At 45.6% G+C, this 24267-nt stretch overlaps 3 protein-coding genes across 3 annotated transcripts in view; 2 read left to right on the top strand and 1 right to left on the bottom strand.

Moving 5' to 3' along the window:
- LOC133359417 (E3 ubiquitin/ISG15 ligase TRIM25-like) overlaps window positions 1–23662 on the top strand; it is a 90565-nt gene extending 66903 nt beyond the window's left edge. The window contains exon 7 of the transcript XR_009757160.1: window positions 23520–23662. The gene's annotated coding sequence lies outside the window, so the exon portion shown is untranslated. The remainder of the gene's footprint in view (window positions 1–23519) is intronic.
- LOC133359416 (E3 ubiquitin-protein ligase TRIM11-like) lies at window positions 210–6570 on the bottom strand. The gene is made up of 6 exons (XM_061577829.1): window positions 5473–6570; window positions 4857–4952; window positions 3567–3800; window positions 3414–3436; window positions 2918–3021; window positions 210–1281 (listed from the first exon to the last, which is right to left on the bottom strand). The coding sequence occupies exons 1-6, from the start codon at window positions 6028–6030 to the stop codon at window positions 725–727; spliced, it is 1572 nt and encodes a 523-aa protein (XP_061433813.1). The 5' UTR covers window positions 6031–6570; the 3' UTR covers window positions 210–724.
- Window positions 7859–23662, top strand: LOC133359419 (E3 ubiquitin/ISG15 ligase TRIM25-like). Its single transcript, XM_061577834.1, has 8 exons — window positions 7859–8430; window positions 10244–11033; window positions 11906–12443; window positions 13152–13247; window positions 14552–14785; window positions 15822–15844; window positions 16408–16520; window positions 22711–23662. The coding sequence occupies exons 3-8, from the start codon at window positions 11925–11927 to the stop codon at window positions 23250–23252; spliced, it is 1527 nt and encodes a 508-aa protein (XP_061433818.1). The 5' UTR covers window positions 7859–8430; window positions 10244–11033; window positions 11906–11924; the 3' UTR covers window positions 23253–23662.
- Window positions 23663–24267: the final 605 nt, after the last annotated feature.

Here is a 24267-nt window from a genome sequence, read left to right as displayed (position 1 = left end):
TGTTTTATTATATTATATTATTATATTATTTTATTATGTTTTATTTTTATTATTTCCCTTCTACGTGACTTTACCGAAAGAACCAAGTAGCTCGGACATAGTTGGCGCCTTTTGTGTTTGGTGCCGTCTCTTTATTTGTTTATTAATTTGTAGATTTAATTTGCTTGGCAGTGGCTGTGTAGAGGATTTGGTGCTCGTGTTTAATTAATGAGCAGCGTTGCGGGATGCAGTGAGCACGAATGACGCTGTACACAACTACATTGTTGTTGTTGTGTTCTGTATTTTTATTGTAGAATCGACGATACAAGCGTTACAATGCCACTGCTGTACGCGGACATTTATACTTTTTATTATTAATATTATTATTGTTGTTCTTGCGTCTCTCCCACAACCCATGACACCACCAGTGTATAAACACATCCCAGTTCACCATTGCTAATCACTGCACCCTACACTACAGTCACACTCCTCTGGCAGGGTGAATACATCCACGTTGGCTTCACACACACACACAGAGCGGTACCTATTTTACCACCCCCCTAATCAAGATTGTGAGGATTGTTTACGCTCAGCCCCCCCGTTGTGATGGAGAGCCACGCAGCCCCGAGCCACCGACAGCCACCAGCCAGTCACGGGCGTGGCGCTGCGCGTGGCGGTGACGAGGGTGGCAAGCGCCGAGCGTCGTGGTGGCGTCTGCCCTCTGCGCTGTTCACGTTCACCTCTCTCAGGTCGCACCACTCAGATCCACGATCCTCACTGACTCACCAACATCACCCAACCCCCACACCCCCAGCCCAGGGTGTAGGGGCTGAGTGAAGGTTTTATTAAACGAGTACAACAGCGCCATGGAGTCGGCGCTGTAAAACGACAGCAGCCCCGCGTCCCAGTCCAGGTGGACCCCGACTCTCCGCGGAGGCTGCGGCACCGACAGTGACGTCTCTATCCCGCCATGCAGCACTGAGAAGCTGTCCCCAGCTTTCTGTAGACACCAGGAGACGTCGCTCCCTCCCAGGAGGCACTCATCACCACCCCCTCTCCGTGGGATCGTCCCGTACGCGACTCCAACCCGACACTCCCAACTCGCGCTCCCCACGTTTACCTCCCAGTAGTGCTGACCCGACGAGAAGCTCTCAGAGCACAGGGCTTGTGACCAGACATCAAAGCGGTGTGGGTGATGGGGGCGACTCTGGGAGACACGGCTCTGAGTCGCCGTCCTAAGATCCGAGGAAATCTGGAGGTCGTCGTGGGCTGAGTTTGTGTCCAGAGTCGGTGAGCGTCCATCTATGAGTAATAGTGTACACAAACTAATATTAGATAGTATTAGTGTACACAAACTAATTTTCGTTAGTATTAGTGTACACATACAAATATTCGCTAGTATCTGTATACACATACTAATATTAGTCGCTCGTGAATAAATAATAATAGTGCTACACTAACATGACCCTGTGTGTGTGTGCAGTGGTAGTGAACAGTGGTGATGATGCCAGCACCACAATGTTGACGCCACTCTCACACCCACACACAGACATTGTGTGTCACAGCCTCGCACACTCTCACATCCACACACACACATGGTGTGTCACAGCCTCGCACACTCTCACATCCACACACAGACATTGTGTGTCACAGCCTCGCACACTCTCACATCCACACACACACATGGTGTGTCACAGCCTCGCACACTCTCACACCCACATACAGACATTGTGTGTCACAGACTCGCACACTCTCACACACACACACAGACATTGTGTGTCACAGCCTTGCACACTGTCACATCCACGCACAGACATTGTGTGTCACAGCCTCACACTCTCTCACACCCACACACAGGCATTGTGTGTCACAGCCTCGCACACTCTCACACCCACACACAGACAGTGTGTCACAGCCTCGCACACTCACATCCACGCACAGACATTGTGTGTCACAGCCTCGCACACTCACATCCACGCACAGACATTGTGTGTCACAGCCTCGCACACTCACATCCACGCACAGACATTGTGTGTCACAGCCTCGCACACTCTCACATCCACGCACAGACATCGTGTGTCACAGCCTCGCACACTCTCACATCCACACACAGACATTGTGTGTCACAGCCTCGCACACTCTCACATCCACGCACAGACATTGTGTGTCACAGCCTCGCACACTCTCACATCCACGGACAGACATTGTGTGTCACAGCCTCGCACACACTCACATCCACACACAGACATTGTGTGTCACTCCGTTGCTGGATGAGCGCCTCCCCGCACTGCACGTCCTGGGGGGGGGGGGTTATTTGACCATACTTCACCGCTCTCGTCAGTGCTCGTTGGCGATGGTGGGGATCGTGAACGTGGAAGCGTAGAGGTGCAGTACAACAATGATTCACGCTGCGCTGCCCTCAGCTGGTGTGATGTGTTAACATTTGACACGAGGGAGACAAAGGAAGCCAGGCGTGGTTCTGTCCACCCACTCCCTCGTGTGCCGTGCCGGCCTTCATAGGTACTGCTGCTCGCTAACAGCACTTGCCCCAGTACCCAGCAATAGGGTTTAGTAGAATATTGAAACTGTTAAACGAATTTTATTTCACCAGGTAGAGCCCACTGATCCATGTCGCTCTCTTTCAGAGTCTGCGTCTCTCTCCCCGTGATGGCATGGATTTCTCCCTGGTTCCTCGCGTTTTTACTTCCATGTTTATAATCAAATTGCAATCAGAGGATTTGGCTGCTGCTATAAATATCCACGTGGTGAGACACTTAGTAGCGCTGTCATTTGTGATAGGTCGCTTCCGGAAAAAAGAGCGACATGGTTCAGTGGGTTCCTTACCTGGTAAAATAAAATGAAACGTTGACAAAGGTGGGGAGCACATAACTGTAGTGCAACAGAGCGGGACACGCGGGTGCAAGACTGAGGAACTCACAGACGAGAGGCAGGAGTCTGCGCATGGCCCTTTCAAGGGAGCGGATCGTGGTGACGTCCAGTGAAGTGGGAGGTGGGGGTGCAGATTCCTTTGGGATCTCTCTCCTGTGACAACCACAAACAGCATCACACACAGCCTCGTTTAACCACATCATTGTAACACTCAGCATCCATAGCACACGCAGCACGTGTCTCACGCAGCCCATGTCTCACACACAGCCCGTGTCTCACACACAGGCCGTGTCTCACAAACAGGCCGTGTCTCGCACACAGGCCGTGTCTCGCACACAGCCTGTGTCTCGCACACAGCCAGTGTTTCGCACACAGCCATTGTCTCAAGCACAGCCCGTGTCTCACGCACAGCCCGTGTCTCACACACAGCCAGCATGTCTAACACACACACAAACACACCCTGTGTCTAAGACACACAGCCCGTGTGTCTAACACACACATACTGTGTTGTGAGTGTTTAACCGTGAGACGTTAAGTATCTGTACCTGCGCGTCTCCTCCAGGTGCCCCTGTGGAAGAGAGAAGAGACAGGGAGGGATCATGAGTGACATCTCTAACCTTGCACCATGAGCCCCTCTGCCACTGCCCGCTCTGTTGTTCTGGACACCCAAACGGCGTCTCCACAGAGGCGCTCCCCACCTGCAGGAAGGCGAGCGAGTCCTTCTCGTGCTGCAGAGCGTGCAGCCGAGCGGCCGCCGCCTGGAGCTCGCTGATCTCCCGCTTGTGACGAGCGATGTCCTCGTCTATCCGGGACAGCAGCTCGCGCTCCTTCACGGCCACGCGTTGGAGAGCCTCCCTCTCGTCCTCGTCCAGAGCCTTCTTTAGGCGGGCGAACTTGCCCGTGATGCGACCCCTGATCCCGGCCACCGATTCCTGCGGAGACGTGGGCACCACGGTTGGCTCCCTGAGCCATGAGCCACTCCGTGTGTGCGTGTGGGCGCTGTGGTGGCTAGGAGATGTTGACTCCCTCGCCTGGTATACAGCAGGTCTGGGTTCGATCCTGATCCTGACGCCTGTATATTTGGAGTTTGTTCTCTCTGTAGTCGTATGGATTTTTCTCCGGGTCCCCCTGTTTATGCCTCCACATTTAGGGTCAACGTCGCGCGTTCAGAGTATTTGGCTGCTATCAAAATCCACGTTACAATTAGCCACTTTGTTGAGCAATAATTTGTAATAGCCAGGTCGCTTCTGAAAAAAGAAGTACGTAGCTCAGTGGAGCCATTCCTGGTAAAATAAAAATGATTTTAGTCTATGGGTCTCTAAGCCTCTCTCGGGGTCTCTATATATCTCTGTATATCTGTGTGTCTCTAGGGTGTCTAGGTATCTCTATGGGTCTAGTATCTCTATGGGTGTCTATGGATCGATATGGGTCTCTATGTATATTTTTCTGCTGCTATACATTTCCACGTGATAATGATGATATCAACAATTTGGTTGATCTGTTATTCGTGATTTCCAGGTCGCTTCTGAAAAAGAGCTACATCGCTCATTGGAGCCTTACCTGGTAAAATAAAAATAGTTGTAGTTTAAACAAACTGCGGGGACGCGATTAGGGACGGAATGAGGTGCAGCTGTGTGGTGTTTGTGCCTCTGCGTCCGTGCCGGTGCGCGACCTCCCGTGCAGTGCAACAGCTGCACCACAGCTCCAGCCCGACAATCCGTGGCACTCTCTACATTTTTTTGTCCACAGGGGTGGAAGACGCAAAGCCGAGTAACCCAACCTCGCGGCAGACTCGCCGATGCGGTTATCGAATCCTGTAAAGGTGCAAACCACTTGTAGTTAATGTTGAGTTTGATAGTGAATGATGTAATTAACAGGCGTCAAAGTTATGAAGCTGCACGAAGTTCGCTTGAATGAATTTTGACCTCCACGACTTCCACACTGGTTGGAGGTCACAGGGGTCAAAGAGTCCGGGCCGGACACGGTACCTGTGCCTCCTTGCGAGCGGCCTCCATCCACTTCACGGACTCCTCTGCCTTCTTCCTCTTCTCCTCCACCGCTCGCGTCTCCTCCCCTACGCGCGTCTGTAGTGAGAGACGATACGTCACCTGGTGGAGATTTCAGCCCCCTGAGCCACCCCTCACACCGCCCTTCCCTCCACAACGATCCCTCCACAGCGAAGGCCCTCATCTCCACGCTGCCTCTCTACGGCCACTGAGATAGGGGAACTCGGAGTGGGCAAGCTGATGCCTCGTTGTAGCAGCAGCCGGTGGGAGCCGTGCTGACTTGGTGTCCGTACCGACTCGGACCCAAGATCCCATGTGCCCACAGCTGTCTAGTTTAGAAAATACATTTAATAGAATTGTCTAACAGGTGGCTGTGACATCAGTCTCACATCTCTATTCACTTAATTCCTTTACACGGGAATTATGTTTAGTGAGAGCCTGGCATGCAACACATCCTGAGGCTGTATTCTAAGACACCAAGCAGGGGATGAAAAGAGAGAGCATGAACACATAATTCAGTTTTTTTTCATCAGATGTTGTGTAGCTGGTGACGGAATTGGTCAGATCGTGTTGCAGTGTCTCACTCTGAGGGCCACACCTTCCGTTTCTCCTGCTCCTTCTTCAGCGTGGTGACATCATGTCCTTTGTGTTCACCTGCGATGGTGCAAGTTGAGCAGACCAGGCTGCTGTCTACTGTGCAGTAGAATTTCAGCTCCTCACTGTGCTCCTGGCACCGTCGCTCCTCCAGGTTCGCGATAGGAGCCACCAGGAGGTGTTCTCTCAACCTGGGTGACTCCAAGTGAGGATTCAAGTGCGTCGCACAGTACGATGTCTCGCATCTCACGCAGGTCTTCACTGCAGGAGTGTGGCCATCACCGCAGTTGTCACACACGACGGCCGCGGCCATCCCGTCTCCAACTCTGAGCTGCTCCGCCAGGTTGGCGAGGGCCACGTTCCTCCTCAGCTGGGGTCGCACAGGGAAGGCCGCTCGGCACTGCGGGCAGCTGAAGCTGCTCGCCGTCTCCCAGGTGGCCTCCAGGCACCGCAGGCAGAACGAGTGTCCGCAGCTCAGCGTGGAGGGGCAGACGAACTTGCCCAGGCAGATGGAGCAGCGCAGCTCGCTATCTACACTCTCACTGGGAGTCGCGCTCGCCATGACCCATGGCTTCGCTTGGATCGCTCGCTGTGTGGCTCAGAGAGACGCTGGACCAGGACCTGTCTCTTATAGCGACGGTGAAGAAGGAAGTAAAATGCTGAAAATAGTTTCATTGTCGTCACTGACATCACGAGACACTGCCTGGAATGTGAACCCACGCCCTGAGGTGTGCAAACAGCAGCCTCAATGGTGAACACGGCTACTGTACACACCTTGACATTTAAATAAATGAGTGCTGTTGTTAATATACATCTGTGAGGCTCAGCTGCGGTGGCTCATTCGTGAGATGAGTGTCGAGAGATAAACTCATCCTTCTACAGCAAGTTGGTGGAAAGATGTTATCTCCCTCGCCCGTTATACAGGAGGTCGTGGGTTTGATACCAATCCTGACGCCTGCTTTTTATTTAAAGTTTGCGTCTCTCTCCGTGGTCACGTGAATTTTTCTCCGGGTCCTCCAGTTTTCCCTCCGCATTTACAATCAACATCACGCGTTTGGAGTAGTTGGCTGCAATACATTTCCACGTGATAAGCCATCATTTGTGGCCAGATCGTTTCTGAAAATAGCTACACAGCTCAGTGAGTCTTACCTGCTAAAATTAAAATAAATAGTTGGCATAGTTGTAGATATCTCATGATGTCTTGTAACTACATCTCCGTGTAATTACCCCAACGTGACAAGTTGCTTGAATGTCATCGTGGCATCAGAAAAATAAGTAATATTAAAAAAAGTTTTTAAAACACGCTGTTATGAAATGTACTAGTAATGGCAGAACTCCACGACTCCAGGAAGTGGCCCCGAAGCTTGCCATGACGTAAGGACCGTGGCCAATTACAGCCAATGTCAGTTGACCATGGACAATTAGACCCAAACCGAAACATAACATATAAAAAGAATGTTTAAAAATATTGATATTTTTATTTTTTATGATAGAATATAGCATTGTCATTAGTGTGACATAAGTATACCAAGTCTGCAGTCGATACCACATTGGTAAGTGGGTTAAAATTGAGTTACAAGATTTGAGGATACAACAACGGCAACAGAGTGAGTTAAAAGAAAGCGCGTATTAATAAAAAAAAAATACGTGTAGCCTCCCGAGACAGATCCTGGAATCTTGAGTCATTTGCTAGCAGTATGAATCTATCACCAACTCTACCTGCCTCCATCACCCACTGCTGGCGATGTCACCGTCTCTCACTCTCACCTTGTCCGAGACTGCAGATCCCCGTGTCAGCCATTCACAGCCGCACCCACCGCTTGCTTCACCTGCGTTGTTGTTTCATATTCACACGCACGGCTACTCAACACGCATGCACACGCAGCAACACAGATGCCCATCGGCGTTCACCATGATTGCAATATTTTTTTACCAATAAAACTAAACAATGGTTTATCTTACCAGGTGTAATGCCCCACTGAGCTATTAGCTTATTTTCCAAAGCGACCTGCCCATCACAAATGACAGCTCAACAAAGTGGCTCATCAGATTGGAAATGCATAGCAGCCAAATAATCTAAATACTGAACTCTAAACGCCGCTTGAACCTGGAGACGCTCTCCTGGGCTCTGCGGGTTGTTCACAGCAGATAACGAATGCCTTGGACGCTACACCCCAGTTGGCTCATTCCTCGGTGCAGCAGCAGGGACGACTCAGTGCTCAGTGAGGCGCAGTGGCTCCAGGCCAGGCAGGCAGCGCGATCCGCCGCGGATTTTGCAGCCAACAAATCCTCGCAGCGTCCCGGGAGAGCCGGTTAGGTGACAGCTCAGCACCCCTCGGGTGCCAAGCAGCACACACCCGGCTACGCATCCTGTTTCACCCACCCACTCACCCACTTCCCCACCTACCCACTAGGCCTCGGCAAGGTAAGGTAATTTACCTTATTTTACCGGGTAAAGGGGTAAAGATGTCGACATGCCAAGGGGTAAGGTAAAGGGTAACAGGGTAAAGGTAGCTCGGAAGAATTACCCGGTAGGCTAAAGGAAGCGCAAAGTATTACCCGGTAAATACGGTACCTTGTTTACCGCTAAAAGCTCCGTGGCGCAGTCCGTGGCCTACATTTAATAAGCAATATTAAAAAAAACTTTATCAAAAACACGCTTTTATAAAATTTACGAGTAATGGCATAACTCCACGACTCCAGGAAGTGGCCCCGAGGCTTGCCATAACGTAAGGGACCGTGGTGATTTACAGCCAACGTCAGTTGAGCGTGGACAGTTAGACCCAAGCCGAAACATAACATATACAAAATAATGTTTAAAAACATATATTTTTTATGATAGAATATAGTATTGTCATCAGTATGACCTAAGTATACCAAGTTTGCAGTCGATACCACATTAAGAAGTGGGTAAAAATTGAGTTTCAAGATTAGAGGATACAACAACGACAACCACAACAGAGTGAGTTAAATGAAAGCCTGCAACATTGGAATCATCGAGAGTATTCTACATGATTAAAGTGCTCTACCTAGCATTGACCGTTATAAACCTTGTTCATGTGTAGTAGTTCCCTAGTAATTACCCTGTAATCGGGTAATTTTTATGGGGTAAGGGTAAAAGGTAGGGTAAAGGTAAGCTCGTTGCGTTTTACCTTTTACCTTACCTGCTAAAGGGTAAAAGGTAGGGTAGAGTGATTGTATTGTGGTAAGGTTAAAGGTAGGGTAAATGTAGGCTCGTTTTTACCTTTTAACTTTTACCTTGCCGAGGCCTACTACCCACTCACCCACCTCCACTCACCTCCACTTACTCACCCACTCGATCACCCCACGAACAGAGCCTTACCTCGGAGTCCTTAGGAGGAGGCGACACGTAGGCCTCAAGGGTCACGTGGTTTATGAGCGGAGATCGCTCCCTGTAGACAGTGGCTCTTAACCTGGCGTGCACGCAGCCCCTGGGGGTGCGAGATGCCCTTTCTGGGGGGTGTGAGACTTGTTTAGAAGGTAAATCATCGAAACACAAATTAGGCACGGGCCCGTAAGTACGACTCCTTTGTTAATCAAACCCCCAGGTATTTATTCACATTATTCAACATTTTTACTATTGAGAACCAAAGGGGGTGCAAGGCTGCGGTCAAGGTTAAGAACCACTGCTGTCAACATTGCGGGGGCCATCCCATTGCGTGCCTTGCACAAGGGTGGTCCAAATATCTGGTGACCCCTGTTAAATATTTCGTGATAAAAAAAAATATTTGAAAATATTGATAAAACAGTTACAAAAAAATACGTTCAATATGTTAACGTATGCAATTAATTGTGATTAACTAAAATGTGTGCTAAGTGTAATTAAGAATGTGTGATTGCAGATGTTCTTAATTGCCCCTGGTGTGGTGTGTGTCTCTTGTCTTGTTTATTGTGAAGCGGACTTCCCCCCTCTTTAGGGCGACTCATCCTTAATATGAATTCCTGCTGCGGCATGCAATGACAGGCACTGGGAAGACAAAGGCGGTTGGGCAGGCTCTGGTTACACCCCTGGAACACATATTATTCTGGTCGTAGAGAATTTACATAATTCGTATTATGCGTTTTTTCAGAATACGCTAAATCCAGACATTTGGAGAGAAAAAACTTTTACGTTAAAATAGGCAATAGCACTCTTAATATTATTTTTTGGAAAAGGCAAATATACAACGCAGACGGGACACAGAGGACTTTTTTAATAGAAATATACAGACTAGAGACACACAGACGAGAGACAGATTTATGTACGGGAGTATACAGACGGGACAAAGAGGGCTTTATTCAAGCGATGAATGAGAAAGAAAGAGACAGACCGTCGGCCCGTGGCACCTGGGTCTGCCCCGTGACCTCCTGCCAGCGGGCGTTCGACACTTCACGTAGCCTCAAGGTGCACTTGGCCTGGCACAAGCGTCGTGGTGACGTCACCGCCACTCAGTGGCGAATGGCGGTTGTTGTTGTTGAGTGTGTGTGCGTGTGTGTATGAGTGTGGAAAGTGGTAGTGTAGCGCTTAGTCCACTGCGCTATGAACCTGGCGACCCCGGTTCTATTCCTGCTCACGGACCCAGTGACAATTATCTGAACCGGTTTTGGGCCTCCCCTAGGTCGACTCAGCCGCAAATGAGTAAGTGTGTGAGTGAATGAGTGTAACTGAATGCGTAGCCTGGTGTGGGCTGTTCGGCACCCGAGGGGTGCTGAGCTGTCACCTAACCGGCTCTCCCGGGATGCTGCTAAGATTGTTTTGGCTGCAAAACCCGCAGCAGATCACGCTGCCTGCCTGGCCTGGAGCCACTGCGCCTCACTGAGCACTGAGCCGTCGCTGCTGCTGCACCGAGGAATGAGCCGTGGACATCGTGGGAACCCCTTTCGCTCGCATTGGTGACCTTGTGGAAGGAAGCATTCAAACGCATTGGATGAGTCCAGGCCGTGTTCAGTAGAATCCGGTTCTGGTTTTCCCACAAGTCCGACTTGGGTGGAGAGTCAAAGGCATTCGTTATCTGCTGTGAGTTCAAGTTCAAGTTCATTTATTAGGTATAGCCCTGTGAGCCATGCGGCTCTTAAGTCGGGTGCAACCACAACAAACTAAATATGAACACAGAACATCTTAAAGCGACGACGCGTAACAGAAACATCCTGGAATAATCAACAAATATAAAAAAAAACGTATTAAAACGCGAATAATAGGGGGTTTCCCCTTTTTTCTGGCAACAAAAATGAAACCTTTTTACGAGGATTCATGTCTGCCTTAACCACAATACTTGCAGTCAAAATGCAAACAAAAACACACTACGATATATTTTGGTACTGGCAACGGAGGTCTAATGAAAAATAAGCTCATATTTCAGTGGGCTTTACCTGGTAAAATAAAAATAGTTTAGTTTTATTCGTATTCTCTTTTTACAATCATGGTGAACGCCAATGGGCATTTGAGTCTGCGTGTGTATGCGTGTTGAGTATCCGTGCGTGTGAGTGTGAAACAACAACGCAGGTGAAGCAAGCGGTGGGTGCGGCTGTGAATGGCCGGCACGGGGATCTGCAGTCTCGGACAAGGTGAGAGTGAGAGTCGGTGACATCGCCAGCAGTAGGTGATGGAGGCAGGTAGAGTTGGTGATAGATTCACACTGCTAGCAAAAGGCTCAAGATTCCAGGATCTGTCACGGTAGGCTACAGACAAATTCCATCTCGGATGCTACAATGACATTCAAGCAACTCATCATGTTGAGGTAATTACACGGAGATGGAGTTAAAGGACATCATGAGATATCTACAACTATACCAACTATTTATTTATTTTACCAGGTTAGGCTCACTGAGCAATGTGGCTATTTAACAGAAACGACATGGCCACAAATGATAGCTCAATGAAGTGGCTTATCACGTGGAAACTTATTGCAGCCAACTACTCTAAACGCGTGATGTTGATTGTGAATGCGGAGGGAAAAACCGGAGAATCCGGAGAAAAATTCACGCGACCAAGGAGAGAGAGACGCAAACTTTAAATATAAATTAGGCGTCACGGTCGGGATCGAACCCACTACTTACTGTATACCGGGCGAGAGAGATAACATTTTGCCACCAACGTGTTGTAGTCGGATGCTTTTATCTCTCGACTCTGATCGCACGAATGAGCCACCGTAACTGAGCCTCATCGATTTATATTAACAAAAGCACTCATTTCTATAAATGTCAGGGTGTGTATAGTAGCCGTGTTCACCTTGAGGCTGCTATTTGCGCACCTTGGGGCGCGGGTTCACATTCCAGGCGGTGTCTCGTGATGTCAATGACGACAATGAAAATATTTTCAGCATTTTACTTCCTTCTTCACCGTCGCTATAAGAGAGAGGTCCTGGTCCAGCGTCTCTCTGAGCCACACAGCGAGCGATCCCAGCGAAGCCATGGGTCATAGCGAGCGCGACTCCCAGTGAGAGTGTGGATAGTGGGATGCGCTGCTACATCTGCCAAGGCACGTTCGTCTGCCCCTCCACGCTGAGCTGCGGACACTCGTTCTGCCTGCGGTGCCTGGAGGCCGCCTGGGAGACGGCGAGCAGCTTCAGCTGCCCGCAGTGCCGAGCGACCTTCCCTGTGCGACCCCAGCTGAGGAGGAACGTGGCCCTCGCCAACCTGGTGGAGCAACTCAGAGTTGGAGACGGGATGGCCGCGGCCATCTTGTGTGACATCTGCGGTGATGGCCACACTCCTGCAGTGAAGACCTGCCTGAGATGTGAGATGTCCTACTGTGTGAGGCACTTGAGGCCTCATGTAGATAATCCCAGGTTGAGAGACCACGCCATAGTGGATCCCATCGCGAACCTGGAGGATCGACGGTGTCGGGAGCACAGAGAGGAGTTCAAGTTGTACTGTGAAGAAGATGATAGTCTGGTCTGCACAGTCTGTGCCATTGGAGGAGACCATTCTGGACACAGGGTCATCGCAGTGGAAAGAGTGCAACAGACAAGACAGGTGAAGTGTCATGTTCCATTGTAATCCACATTGTTACAGGAGGTTGAGAGATTCACATCAGTTGGTCGTGACCCCTCACCTCGACCAGGTGAACTCCTGTTAAGACCAAACGCCCCTCTACAGAGAGTCCCAGGTAGAGGTGGCAGGGTGGCTCAGATGTCAGAACGCTGAGATGGTAAAAATGTTATTCTGAGTTGGAATCAAGTCGGCCGCCCATGGTTTAAACCGGATTCTCAAGTTTAGTGAGTTGATGGTCTAAGCCGAGTAAACATTTTACAGCACGTTAAACGATATTTTGCGTGAGAATTCATAATCTTTGATTGACTAATTGAGAAACGTTGTTATGTATAGCAGGGCGTGTGAGAAGCAACTACACCCATCGCTGGTAGAGGTTAAAAACATATTTTAGACTGTACGTGATATTGTCAATGATGTTGTTAACCAGATATTGCATTGCTCTGCAGTAGTTACGATTGGATTCTTCATCTCAATAGATGACACGGACAGTGTAGTCGGGATACAATCGTGGGAAAAGTAAAAATATGAATGGAGACGTATGCAGAAATAGAATGACAACAGATGTGTGTATGTGTGTTGAACTTATTTCATAGCCAACCGTGCTAATCAGAGATGCGGGATGATCAATCAGTGATCCACCAATGGCAATGGTGAGCACCGCGTTTTTATTGATTTATTTACCACATGCAGGAGGAGCTCAGAGTCAAGAAGAAGGGGAGAGAGGAGAAGAGGAACACGGCGACGTCACGGGCACGGACACTCAGGGACGACTACCGGCGCGTGGAGGTACAGCGAGAGATGGCAGCCGCGCAATTCCCTCTTCTGGTTTGCCTAAGAATCGTATTTAATTAAACCATACTCTTATTTAACTCTTTGGTTATTTCGGTAAAGTCACGTAAGTAGAAAAAATAATAGATCACGACGTTTCGATCGCAACACAAGCAATCGTCATCAGGTGGGACAACCACAGCAAGAAAAAAACTGCTGAAGTAACTCTTACTATTGACGAGCACTGCCCAACGCGTCGGCGCGGCATACAACTTTGGTGAATTGCAAGCGGTGTGGATTTCAAGAAAATCGTTTCCCAATGACAATTCGCTTGCTGCCTGCTATGAATCTACAAAATCAACGACATCACACTGTAACGAAGCAAAGTGTGAGTTCGTAACTGTGTTTGTCTGTCAGCACTTTTTTGAAAACCCATTTTTTGAGCGCATAAGCTTCATGAAACTTTAATCTTCAATTAAGTGTATTGCTTAAGTGTATTTTTACACATCAGGACAAAAAAATGTGGGAAACATTACAACCAGTTTAGGACGGCCAGAATTGCAAAACACGTTTACTACGTGAATAAAAGGCCACCACGGTATGACACGGAAACTTCATTTATGACGTAACTTTCAACATGACATCAGTTTTGATTTGGGGGGGCAGAATCGATCCACGCTGGACGATGCGTTGGCGACTTGCCCTGTCGATTCCTTTATTGATCACAACCACGATGCTTGCTATGGAATGTTGCAATTCCTCCCTTCTGGCTTCCCCAAATCTGAACCACATCAACTTAGCCTGAGGGCCCGGGAGAGTGGACGTGAGTATTGCCTTCGAAATCAGCATTGTTTGACTCTTTCAGCACATTTTAATTTAAAACAAGAGCAATATGACGTAAATTTGTTCTGTATATTCGCAGAAACTTTGACACACTTTCCTGGGAATGTCCTCGGCAAGAGACTTGGTTTTGATTTAATTCACGTTTCCATCCGACGCATCGTTTGGTAAATCCAGAGTTGGACGGACAGACAGACAGAAGCGAATGATACCCATAGAGATGTATTTAATTTCCCCCAGATTGAAACTCAGCAACGTGTAGCTACAGACAGAAGTAATTCCTATACTACCCTTGCCCATGATATTTTCCCCTTATATCCCATTCTCATTCTCCCTGTGCTTTATATGCTCACGAGCTCCCAATGCACACGTCGCTCACCTCCGTGTACTTAATCGAGGCATGGTAACAATCATTACCTGTACAACACTACATTGCATCGTTTCCTAACAAGTGACTCAACAACTCGCCATTGTCTGCGTAGGAGTCTGTGCGTGGGATCAAGGCGCGGATCAGCCGAGAGTTTGAGCGCCGGAGGGAGCAGCTAAGGCAGGAGGAGAGGGAGGTGCTGGAGCGCGTGGACGAGGAGGGCCGCTCCGTGCTGTCCCGCATCCAGGCGGACATCGCTCGCTACGAGAGCAGAGCACGTGGCCTGGAGCAGGAGATCAACCAGCTGCTCGCCGCCCTCGCCGTGCAGGACCCGCTCTCCTTCCTGCAGGTGGTACCACCTCCATTCACTCGCCGTGGTGGCTAGGAGATGCTAACTACCTCGCCTGATATGCAGGAGGTCGTGGGTTCGATACCAACCCTGACATCTGCTGTTAATTTGGAGTTTGCGCCTCTCTCTCCTTGTAGATGCGTGGTCCTCTGGGTTTTCCCTCCACATTTAGAATCAACATCAGGTGTTTAGGGAAATTTGCTTCGAATAGATAATAGGTTTTTCCCCTTTTTTCTGGCAACAAAACAGGTGTTAAGATGTTAAAGACCAAACTGAAACCTTTACGAAGAATCATGTCTGCATTAACCACAATATGTATGGTTAGAATGCATACAAAAAACATACTCTGATAATATACTGTATGCATTGTTCTTGAAACTGATTTGTCCACCCCAGAGACAGTTTTCTTTTGACATACGCCTTTTGGCGTCCTCTGGCCTAACAATGTTTGAGACGAGGCCCAAAAGAAAGCTTTCTCTGGTGTGGAACAATCAGTTTCAAGGACGATGCCACATATATTATCAGAGTGTGTTTTTGGTTTGAATTCTGACCAAAGGCATTGTGGTTAATGCAGACATGATTCCTTGTAAAAGGTTTCAGTTTGGTGTTTTAACATCTTAACACTTGTTTTGTTGCCAGAAAAAAGGGGAAATCCTATTCTCATATTTTGGTACTGGCAAAGGAGGTGCCATGGTGAGGCTTAACAGTACAAAGGCAATGCAAGTATCAAAGTATTAATAGCTCTGGTTGAGCAGTGATACCTTGCAATAGGAATCTGTTAGGTGTTAAGAACAAGAACATGTTAACACCTCCTAATTTAATTGCCATACATTATAAAGTCACTTCCTACTTTTTTCATCATATCAATATTGGCAAATAGGTCCCATAGATAACTGTTTTTCATCATTCTCTGGTTGCAGGTATTTATTAATTCCTTGATGTTGTGCTCCATTGTAAGCGGCAGGTGACTGTGTGGAGTTGGGGCATCTGTTTAAGATGTCAATGTTAATGTGTAATGCGGGTTTGTGTTTTTCAGGATCCCCTGCATGAGAATCTCAGGTCAGTACAAACCCAGACTCAAACTCGAGCTCTGTCTGCCACCTGGTGGACAAATCAGTGAACGGTCGAGATGTGATTCCTAATAAACCCAATTGTATGCAGTTGTATCCCGTATTGTTCGTATGTCAAGAGACATGGACCTGCATTAGACTCTGCGTGTCCCGTGCTGAGTGAGTGGAGGGACTGCACCTCCATAGACTCTGCGTGTCCCGTGCTGAGTGAGTGGAGGGACTGCACCTCCATAGACTCTGCGTGTCCCGTGCTGAGTGAGTGGAGGGACTGCACCTCCATAGACTCTGCGTGTCCCGTGCTGTGTGAGTGGAGGGACTGCACCTCCATAGACTCTGCGTGTCCCGTGCTGCGTGAGTGGAGGGACTGTACCCTCCATAGACTCTGCGTGTCCCGTGCTGCGTGAGTGGAGGGACTGTACCCTCCATAGACTCTGCGTGTCCCGTGCTGCGTGAGTGGAGGGACTGCACCTCCATAGACTCTGCGTGTCCCGTGCTGCGTGAGTGGAGGGACTGTACCCTCCATAGACTCTGCGTGTCCCGTGCTGAGTGCAGGATCTTGGACGCGCAGGGAATCCAAGATGCGCCTCCTCCCACATTCAGTCCCCAAGAGCTCACAAAGGTCATCTCGCTAGGAGGAGTGAATACGAAGCGCGTGGCTCTCGTGTGTGAGTCTCTCTCTGCACTGACCTCTGTCAACATCGTTCATGACAAACACCAAGATTCAGACCGGCACCGCTCGGTAGGCTGTTGCCCTTTGTTTAAGACAGGTGGCGTGTCCTTGGGGCGTGAATCTTAAAAAAAAATTTTAGCAGGTAAGATCCACTGAGCTATGTGGCTCTTTTTCACAAGGAAACTGGCCGCAAATGACAACTCAACTAAGTCGATTATCACATGGAAATTTATAGTAGCAACCAAATGATCTTAACGCATTCAGTTGAGTCTAAATGTGAAGCAAATAATTGGAGGATGCGGAGAAAATTCCACGCGACCACCACTGGGAGATAGACACAAACACTCCAAATATACAACAGCAACAGCAGGCACCGTCAAGGTCGGGATCGAACCCATGACCTCCTGTATACCTGGCGAGGTTGTTAACATCTCCCTGACCACTGTGATGATGAGAGACACAGACTCCAAATATACAGGAGCGGCAGTCATGGTCAGGGTCGGGATCAAACCTACAAGCTCCTGCATACCAGGTGAGGGAGATGACATCGGGCAGATCGAGAGTCAGCCCAGTGATAAAGAGGCACCACGCCCGGCCGCCTTTGTCTCCCTCGTGTCAAATGTTTACACATCACACAAGCAGAGGGCAGTGCAGCGTGAACCATTGTTGTACTGCACCTCTACGCTTCCACCTTCACGAGCCCCACCATCGCCAACGAGCACTGACGAGAGCGGTGAAGTATGGTCAAATAACCCCCCCCCCCCCTGGATGCGCACGGCGAGGGGAGGCGCTCACAGACAATGTCTGTCTGTGGATGTGAGAGTGTGCGAGGCTGTGACACACAATGTGTGTGTGTGGGTGTGAGAGTGTGCGAGGCTGTGACACACAATGTCTGTGTGTGGGTGTGAGAGTGTGCGAGGCTGTGACACACAATGTCTGTGTGTGGATGTGAGAGTGTGCGAGGCTGTGACACACAATGTGTGTGTGTGGATGTGAGAGTGTGCGAGGCTGTGACACACAATGTCTGTGTGTGGATGTGAGAGTGTGCGAGGCTGTGACACACAATGTCTGTGTGTGGGTGTGAGAGTGTGCGAGGCTGTGACACACAATGTCTGTGTGTGGATGTGAGAGTGTGCGAGGTTGTGACACACAATGTGTGTGTGTGGATGTGAGAGTGTGCGAGGCTGTGACACACAATGTGTGTGTGTGTGGATGTGAAAGTGTGCTAGGCTGTGACACACAATGTGTGTGTGTGGATGTGAGAGTGTGCGAGGCTGTGACACACAATGTGTGTGTGTGTGGATGTGAGAGTGTGCTAGGCTGTGACACACAATGTGTGTGTGTGTGGATGTGAGAGTGTGCGAGGCTGTGACACACAATGTGTGTGTGTGTGGATGTGAGAGTGTGCTAGGCTGTGACACACAATGTGTGTGTGTGTGGATGTGAGAGTGTGCGAGGCTGTGACACACAATGTCTGTGTGTGGGTGTGGGAATGTGCGAGGCTGTGTCACACAATGTGTGTGTGTGTGGATGTGAGAGTGTGCGAGGCTGTGTCACACAATGTGTGTGTGTGTGGATGTGAGAGTGTGCGAGGCTGTGACACACAATGTCTGTGTGTAGATGTGAGAGTGTGCGAGGCTGTGTCACACAATGTGTGTGTGTGTGGATGTGAGAGTGTGCGAGGCTGTGACACACAATGTGTGTGTGTGTGGATGTGAGAGTGTGCGAGGCTGTGACACACAATGTGTGTGTGGATGTGAGAGTGTGCGAGGCTGTGACACACAATGTCTGTGTGTGGATGTGAGAGTGTGCGAGGCTGTGACACAATGTCTGTGCGATGATGTGAGAGTGTGCGAGGCTGTGACACACAATGTCTGTGTGTGGGTGTGGGAGTGGCGTCAACATCGTGGTGCTGGCATCATCACCGCTGTTCACTGCCACTGTACACACACACATGGTCATGTTAGTGTAGCACTTATTATTAATATTATTTATTATTCACTATTTATTTTTATTATTCACTTATTATTATTATTCACGAGTGATTAACAGTATGTGTATGCAGATACTAGCTAATATTAGTTTCTGTACACTAATACTAACGAATATTAGTATGTGTACACTAATACTAACGAATATTAGTGTGTGTACACTAATATTAACTAATATTAGTATGTGTACACTAATACTAACTAATATTAGTATGTGTACACTAATACTAACTAATATTAGTATGTGTACACTAACACTAACTAATATTAGTATGTGTACACTAATACTAAATAATATTAGTATGTGTACACTAACACTAACTAATATTAGTATATGTACACTAATACTAACTAATATTAGTATGTGTACACTAATACTAACTAATATTAGTATGTGTACACTAACACTAACTAATATTAGTATGTGTACACTAACACTAACTAATATTAGTATGTGTACACTAATACTAACTAATATTAGTGTGTGTACACTAATACTAACTGATATTAGTATGTGTACACTAACACTAACTAATATTAGTGTGTGTACACTAATACTAACTAATATTAGTATGTGTACACTAATATTAACTAATATTAGTGTGTGTACACTAACACTAACTAATATTAGTGTGTGTACACTAATATTAACTAATATTAGTATGTGTACACTAATACTAACTAATATTAGTGTGTGTACACTAATACTAACTAATATTAGTATGTGTACACTAATATTAACTAATATTAGTATGTGTACACTAATACTAACTAATATTAGTATGTGTACACTAATATTAACTAATATTAGTATGTGTACACTAATACTAACTAATATTAGTGTGTGTACACTAATACTAACTAATATTAGTATGTGTACACTAATATTAACTAATATTAGTATGTGTACACTAACACTAACTAATATTAGTATGTGTACACTAACACTAACTAATATTAGTATGTGTACACTAATACTAACTAATATTAGTGTGTATACACTAATACTAACTAATATTAGTATGTGTACACTAACACTAACTAATATTAGTATGTGTACACTAATACTAACTAATATTAGTATGTGTACACTAACACTAACTAATATTAGTATGTGTACACTAATACTAACTAATATTAGTGTGTGTACACTAAAACTAACTAATATTAGTATATGTACAATAATACCAACGAATATTAGTTTGTGTACACTTATACTAACGAATATTAGTGTGCGTATACTAATACTAACGAATATTAGTTTGTGTACACTATTACTATCGAATATTAATTTGTGTACACTAATACTAACGAATATTAGTATGTGTACACTATTACTATCGAATATTAATTTGTGTACACTAATACTAACGAATATTAGTATGTGTACACTAATACTAACTAATATTAGTATGTGTACACTAATACTAACGAATATTAGTATGTGTACACTAATACTAACGAATATTAGTGTGTGTACACTAATACTAACGAATATTAGTATGTGTACACTAATACTAACGAATATTAATTTGTGTACATTAATACTAACGAATATTAGTGTGTGTACACTAATACTAACGAATATTAGTGTGTGTACACTAATACTAACGAATATTAGTGTGTGTACACTAATACAAACGAATATTAGTGTGTGTACACTAATACTAACGAATATTAGTGTGTGTACACTAATACTAACTAATATTAGTTGTGTACACTAATACTAACGAATATTAGTATGTGTACACTAATACTAACGAATATTAGTGTGTGTACACTAATACTAACGGATATTAGTGTGTGTACACTAATACTAACGAATATTAGTGTGTGTACACTAATACTAACGAATATTAGTGTGTGTACACTAATACTAACGAATATTAGTGTGTGTACACTAATACTAACGAATATTAGTGTGTGTACACTAATACTAACGAATATTAGTATGTGTACACTATTACTATCGAATATTAATTTGTGTACACTAATACTAACGAATATTAGTGTGTGTACACTAATACAAACGAATATTAGTATGTGTACACTAATACTAACGAATATTAGTGTGTGTACACTAATACTAACGAATATTAGTATGTGTACACTAATACTAACGAATATTAATTTGTGTACATTAATACTAACGAATATTAGTGTGTGTACACTAATACTAACGAATATTAGTGTGTGTACACTAATACTAACGAATATTAGTGTGTGTACACTAATACTAACGAATATTAGTGTGTGTACACTAATACTAACGAATATTAGTGTGTGTACACTAATACTAACGAATATTAGTGTGTGTACACTAATACTAACTAATATTAGTTTGTGTACACTAATACTAACGAATATTAGTATGTGTACACTAATACTAACGAATATTAGTGTGTGTACACTAATACTAACGGATATTAGTGTGTGTACACTAATACTAACGAATATTAATTTGTGTACACTAATACTAACGAATATTTGTATGTGTACACTAATACTAACGAATATTAGTGTGTGTACACTAATACTAACTAATATTAGTTTGTGTACACTAATACTAACGAATATTAGTATGTGTACACTAATACTAACGAATATTAGTATGTGTACACTAATACTAACGAATATTAGTATGTGTACACTAATACTAACTAATATTAGTTTGTGTACACTAATACTAACGAACATTAGTATGTGTACACTAATACTAACGAATATTAGTGTGTGTACACTAATACTAACGGATATTAGTGTGTGTACACTAATACTAACGAATATTAATTTGTGTACACTAATACTAACGAATATTTGTATGTGTACACTAATACTAACGAATATTAGTGTGTGTACACTAATACTAACGAATATTAGTGTGTGTACACTAACACTAACTAATATTAGTATGTGTACACTAACACTAACTAATATTAGTATGTGTACACTAATACTAACGAATATTAGTTTGTGTACACTAATACTAACGAATATTAGTTTGTGTACACTAATACTAACTAATATTAGTTTGTGTACACTAATACTAACGAATATTAGTTTGTGTACACTAATACTAACGAATATCAGTGTGTGTACACTATTACTAACGAATATTAGTATGTGTACACTAATACTAACGAATATTAGTTTGTGTACACTAATACTAACGAATATTAGTTTGTGTACACTAATACTAACGAATATTAGTATGTGTACACTAATACTTACGAATATTAGTATGTGTACACTAATACTAACGAATATTAGTATGTTTACACTAATACTAACTAATATTAGTTTGTGTACACTAATACTAACGAATATTAGTATGTGTACACTAATACTAACGAATATTAGTATGTGTACACTAATACTAACGAATATTAGTATGTTTACACTAATACTAACTAATATTAGTTTGTGTACACTAATACTAACGAATATTAGTATGTGTACACTTATACTAACGAATATTAGTATGTGTACACTAATACTAACGAATATTAGTATGTGTACACTTATACTAACTAATATTAGTATGTGTACACTTATACTAATTAATATTAGTATATGTACACTAATACTAACGAATATTAGTATGTGTACACTAATACTAACGAATATTAGTATGTGTACACTATTACTATCGAATATTAATTTGTGTTCACTAATACTAACTAATATTAGTATGTGTACACATACTAACGAATATTAGTATGTGTACACTAATACTAACGAAGATTAGTTTGTGTTCACTAATACTAACTAAAATTAGTATGTGTACACTTATACTAACTAATATTAGTATATGTACACTAACACTCACGAATATTAGTATGTGTACACTAATACTAACTAATATTAGTATGTGTACACTAATACTAACTAATATTAGTATATGTACACTAACACTAACTAATATTACTATGTGTACACTAACACTAACTAATAATTGTATGTGTACACTAATACTAACGAATATTGGTGTGTTTACACTAATACTAACTGATATTAGTATGTGTACACTAATACTAACGAATATTAGTATTTGTACACTAATACTAACTAATATTAGTGTGTGTACACTAATACTAACTAATATTAGTATGTGTACACTAACACTAACTAATATTAGTATGTGTACACTAATACTAACTAATATTAGTATGTGTACACTAATACTCACCACAGATGGACGCTCACCGACTCTGGACACAAACTCAGCCAGCAACGACCTCGAGATTTCCTCGGACCTCAGGACGATGACGTGGAGCCGTGTCTCCCAGGGTCGCCCCCATCACCCACACCGCTTTGAGTGCCTGCAACAAGCCCTGTGCTCTGAGAGCTTCTCGTCGGGTCAGCACTACTGGGAGGTGGACGTGGGGAGCGCGAGGCGGTGTCTGGTTGGAGTCGCGTACGGGACGATCCCACGGAGAGGGAGTGGTGCTGAGTGCCTCCTGGGAGGGAGCGACGTCTCCTGGTGTCTACGGAAAGCTGACGACATCTTCTCAGTGCTGCATGGCGGGGTAGTGACGTCACTGTCAATGCCGCAGCCTCCGCGGAGAGTCGGGGTCCACCTGGACTGGGACGCGGGGCTGCTGTCATTTTACAGCGCCGACTCCATGGCGCTGTTGCACTCGTTTAATAAAACTTTCACTCAGCCCCTACACCCTGGGCTGCTGGTGGGTAAAGGTGCCTCAGTGAGGATTGTGGATCTGAGTGGTGCGTCCTGAGAGAGGTGAACGTGAACAGCGCAGAGGGCAGACGCCACCACGACGCACGGCGCTCGCCACCCTCGTCACCGCCACGCCCGTGACTGGCTGGTGGCTATCGGTGGCTAGGGGCTGCGTGGCTCTCCATCACAACGGGGGGGCTGAGCGTAAAGAATCCTCACAACCTTCATTAGGGGGGGGGGGGTGATAAAATAGGTATCGCTCTGTGTGTGTGTGAAGCCAACGTGGATGTATTCACCCTGCCAGAAGAGTGTGACTGTGGTGTAGGGTGCAGTGATTAGCAATGGTGAACTGGGATGTGTTTATTCACTGGTGGTGTCATGGGTTGTGGGAGAGACACAACAACAATAATATTATATTCGTTACGTTCTTTCGGTAAAGTCACGTAGATAGAAAAAAAGAAAAAATAAGAAAAATATGAAAAAAAATATAAATGAACATTAAATACATATGTGAAACCAAAAATTCATGACGTTTTGATCGCAACACAAGCGGCCGTCATCAGTCAAGAAACGTTTTACGTCCAAACAATAATATTGGTTTTTAAAAGTATAAATGTACGTCTACGACCGTGGCAATGTGAAGCTTGTATCGTCGATTCTACAATAAAAATACAGAACACAAACAACAACAACAATGTAGTTGTGTACAGCGTCATTCGTGCTCACTGCATCCCGCAACGCTGCTCATTAATTAAACACGAGCACCTCATCCTCTACACAGCCACTGCCAAGCAAATTAATTCTACCCCTCCTGCAGTCTCAACCACGACTCTGACAATGCGCAGGGGGCTGAGTGGAGCAGAGCTCTCGTCAGCTCCACTCCGTTGGTGGGCGTGGAGCGGGGTGGTGGTGGTGGTAGTGGTGGTGGTATTGGTGGGGAGGAGGGGGGGCACGGGGGGGGGATGGGGGGGCACGAGGGGAGTAAGGGGGGCCAGGAGGGGGGAGGGGGGGGGAGTGTGGGCCCGGGGGGGAGGGGGGGAGGGGGTGCACGGTGGGGGGGGGGGAGTGTGGGG

The sequence above is a fragment of the Lethenteron reissneri genome, chromosome 65 (genome assembly GCF_015708825.2).
Source record: "Lethenteron reissneri isolate LAM-NWPU_2019-01 chromosome 65, ASM1570882v1, whole genome shotgun sequence".
Classification (NCBI taxonomy): domain Eukaryota; kingdom Metazoa; phylum Chordata; class Hyperoartia; order Petromyzontiformes; family Petromyzontidae; genus Lethenteron; species Lethenteron reissneri.
Note: the sequence above shows the minus strand (reverse complement) of the source record. Positions and strands in the feature narration are given on the sequence as shown.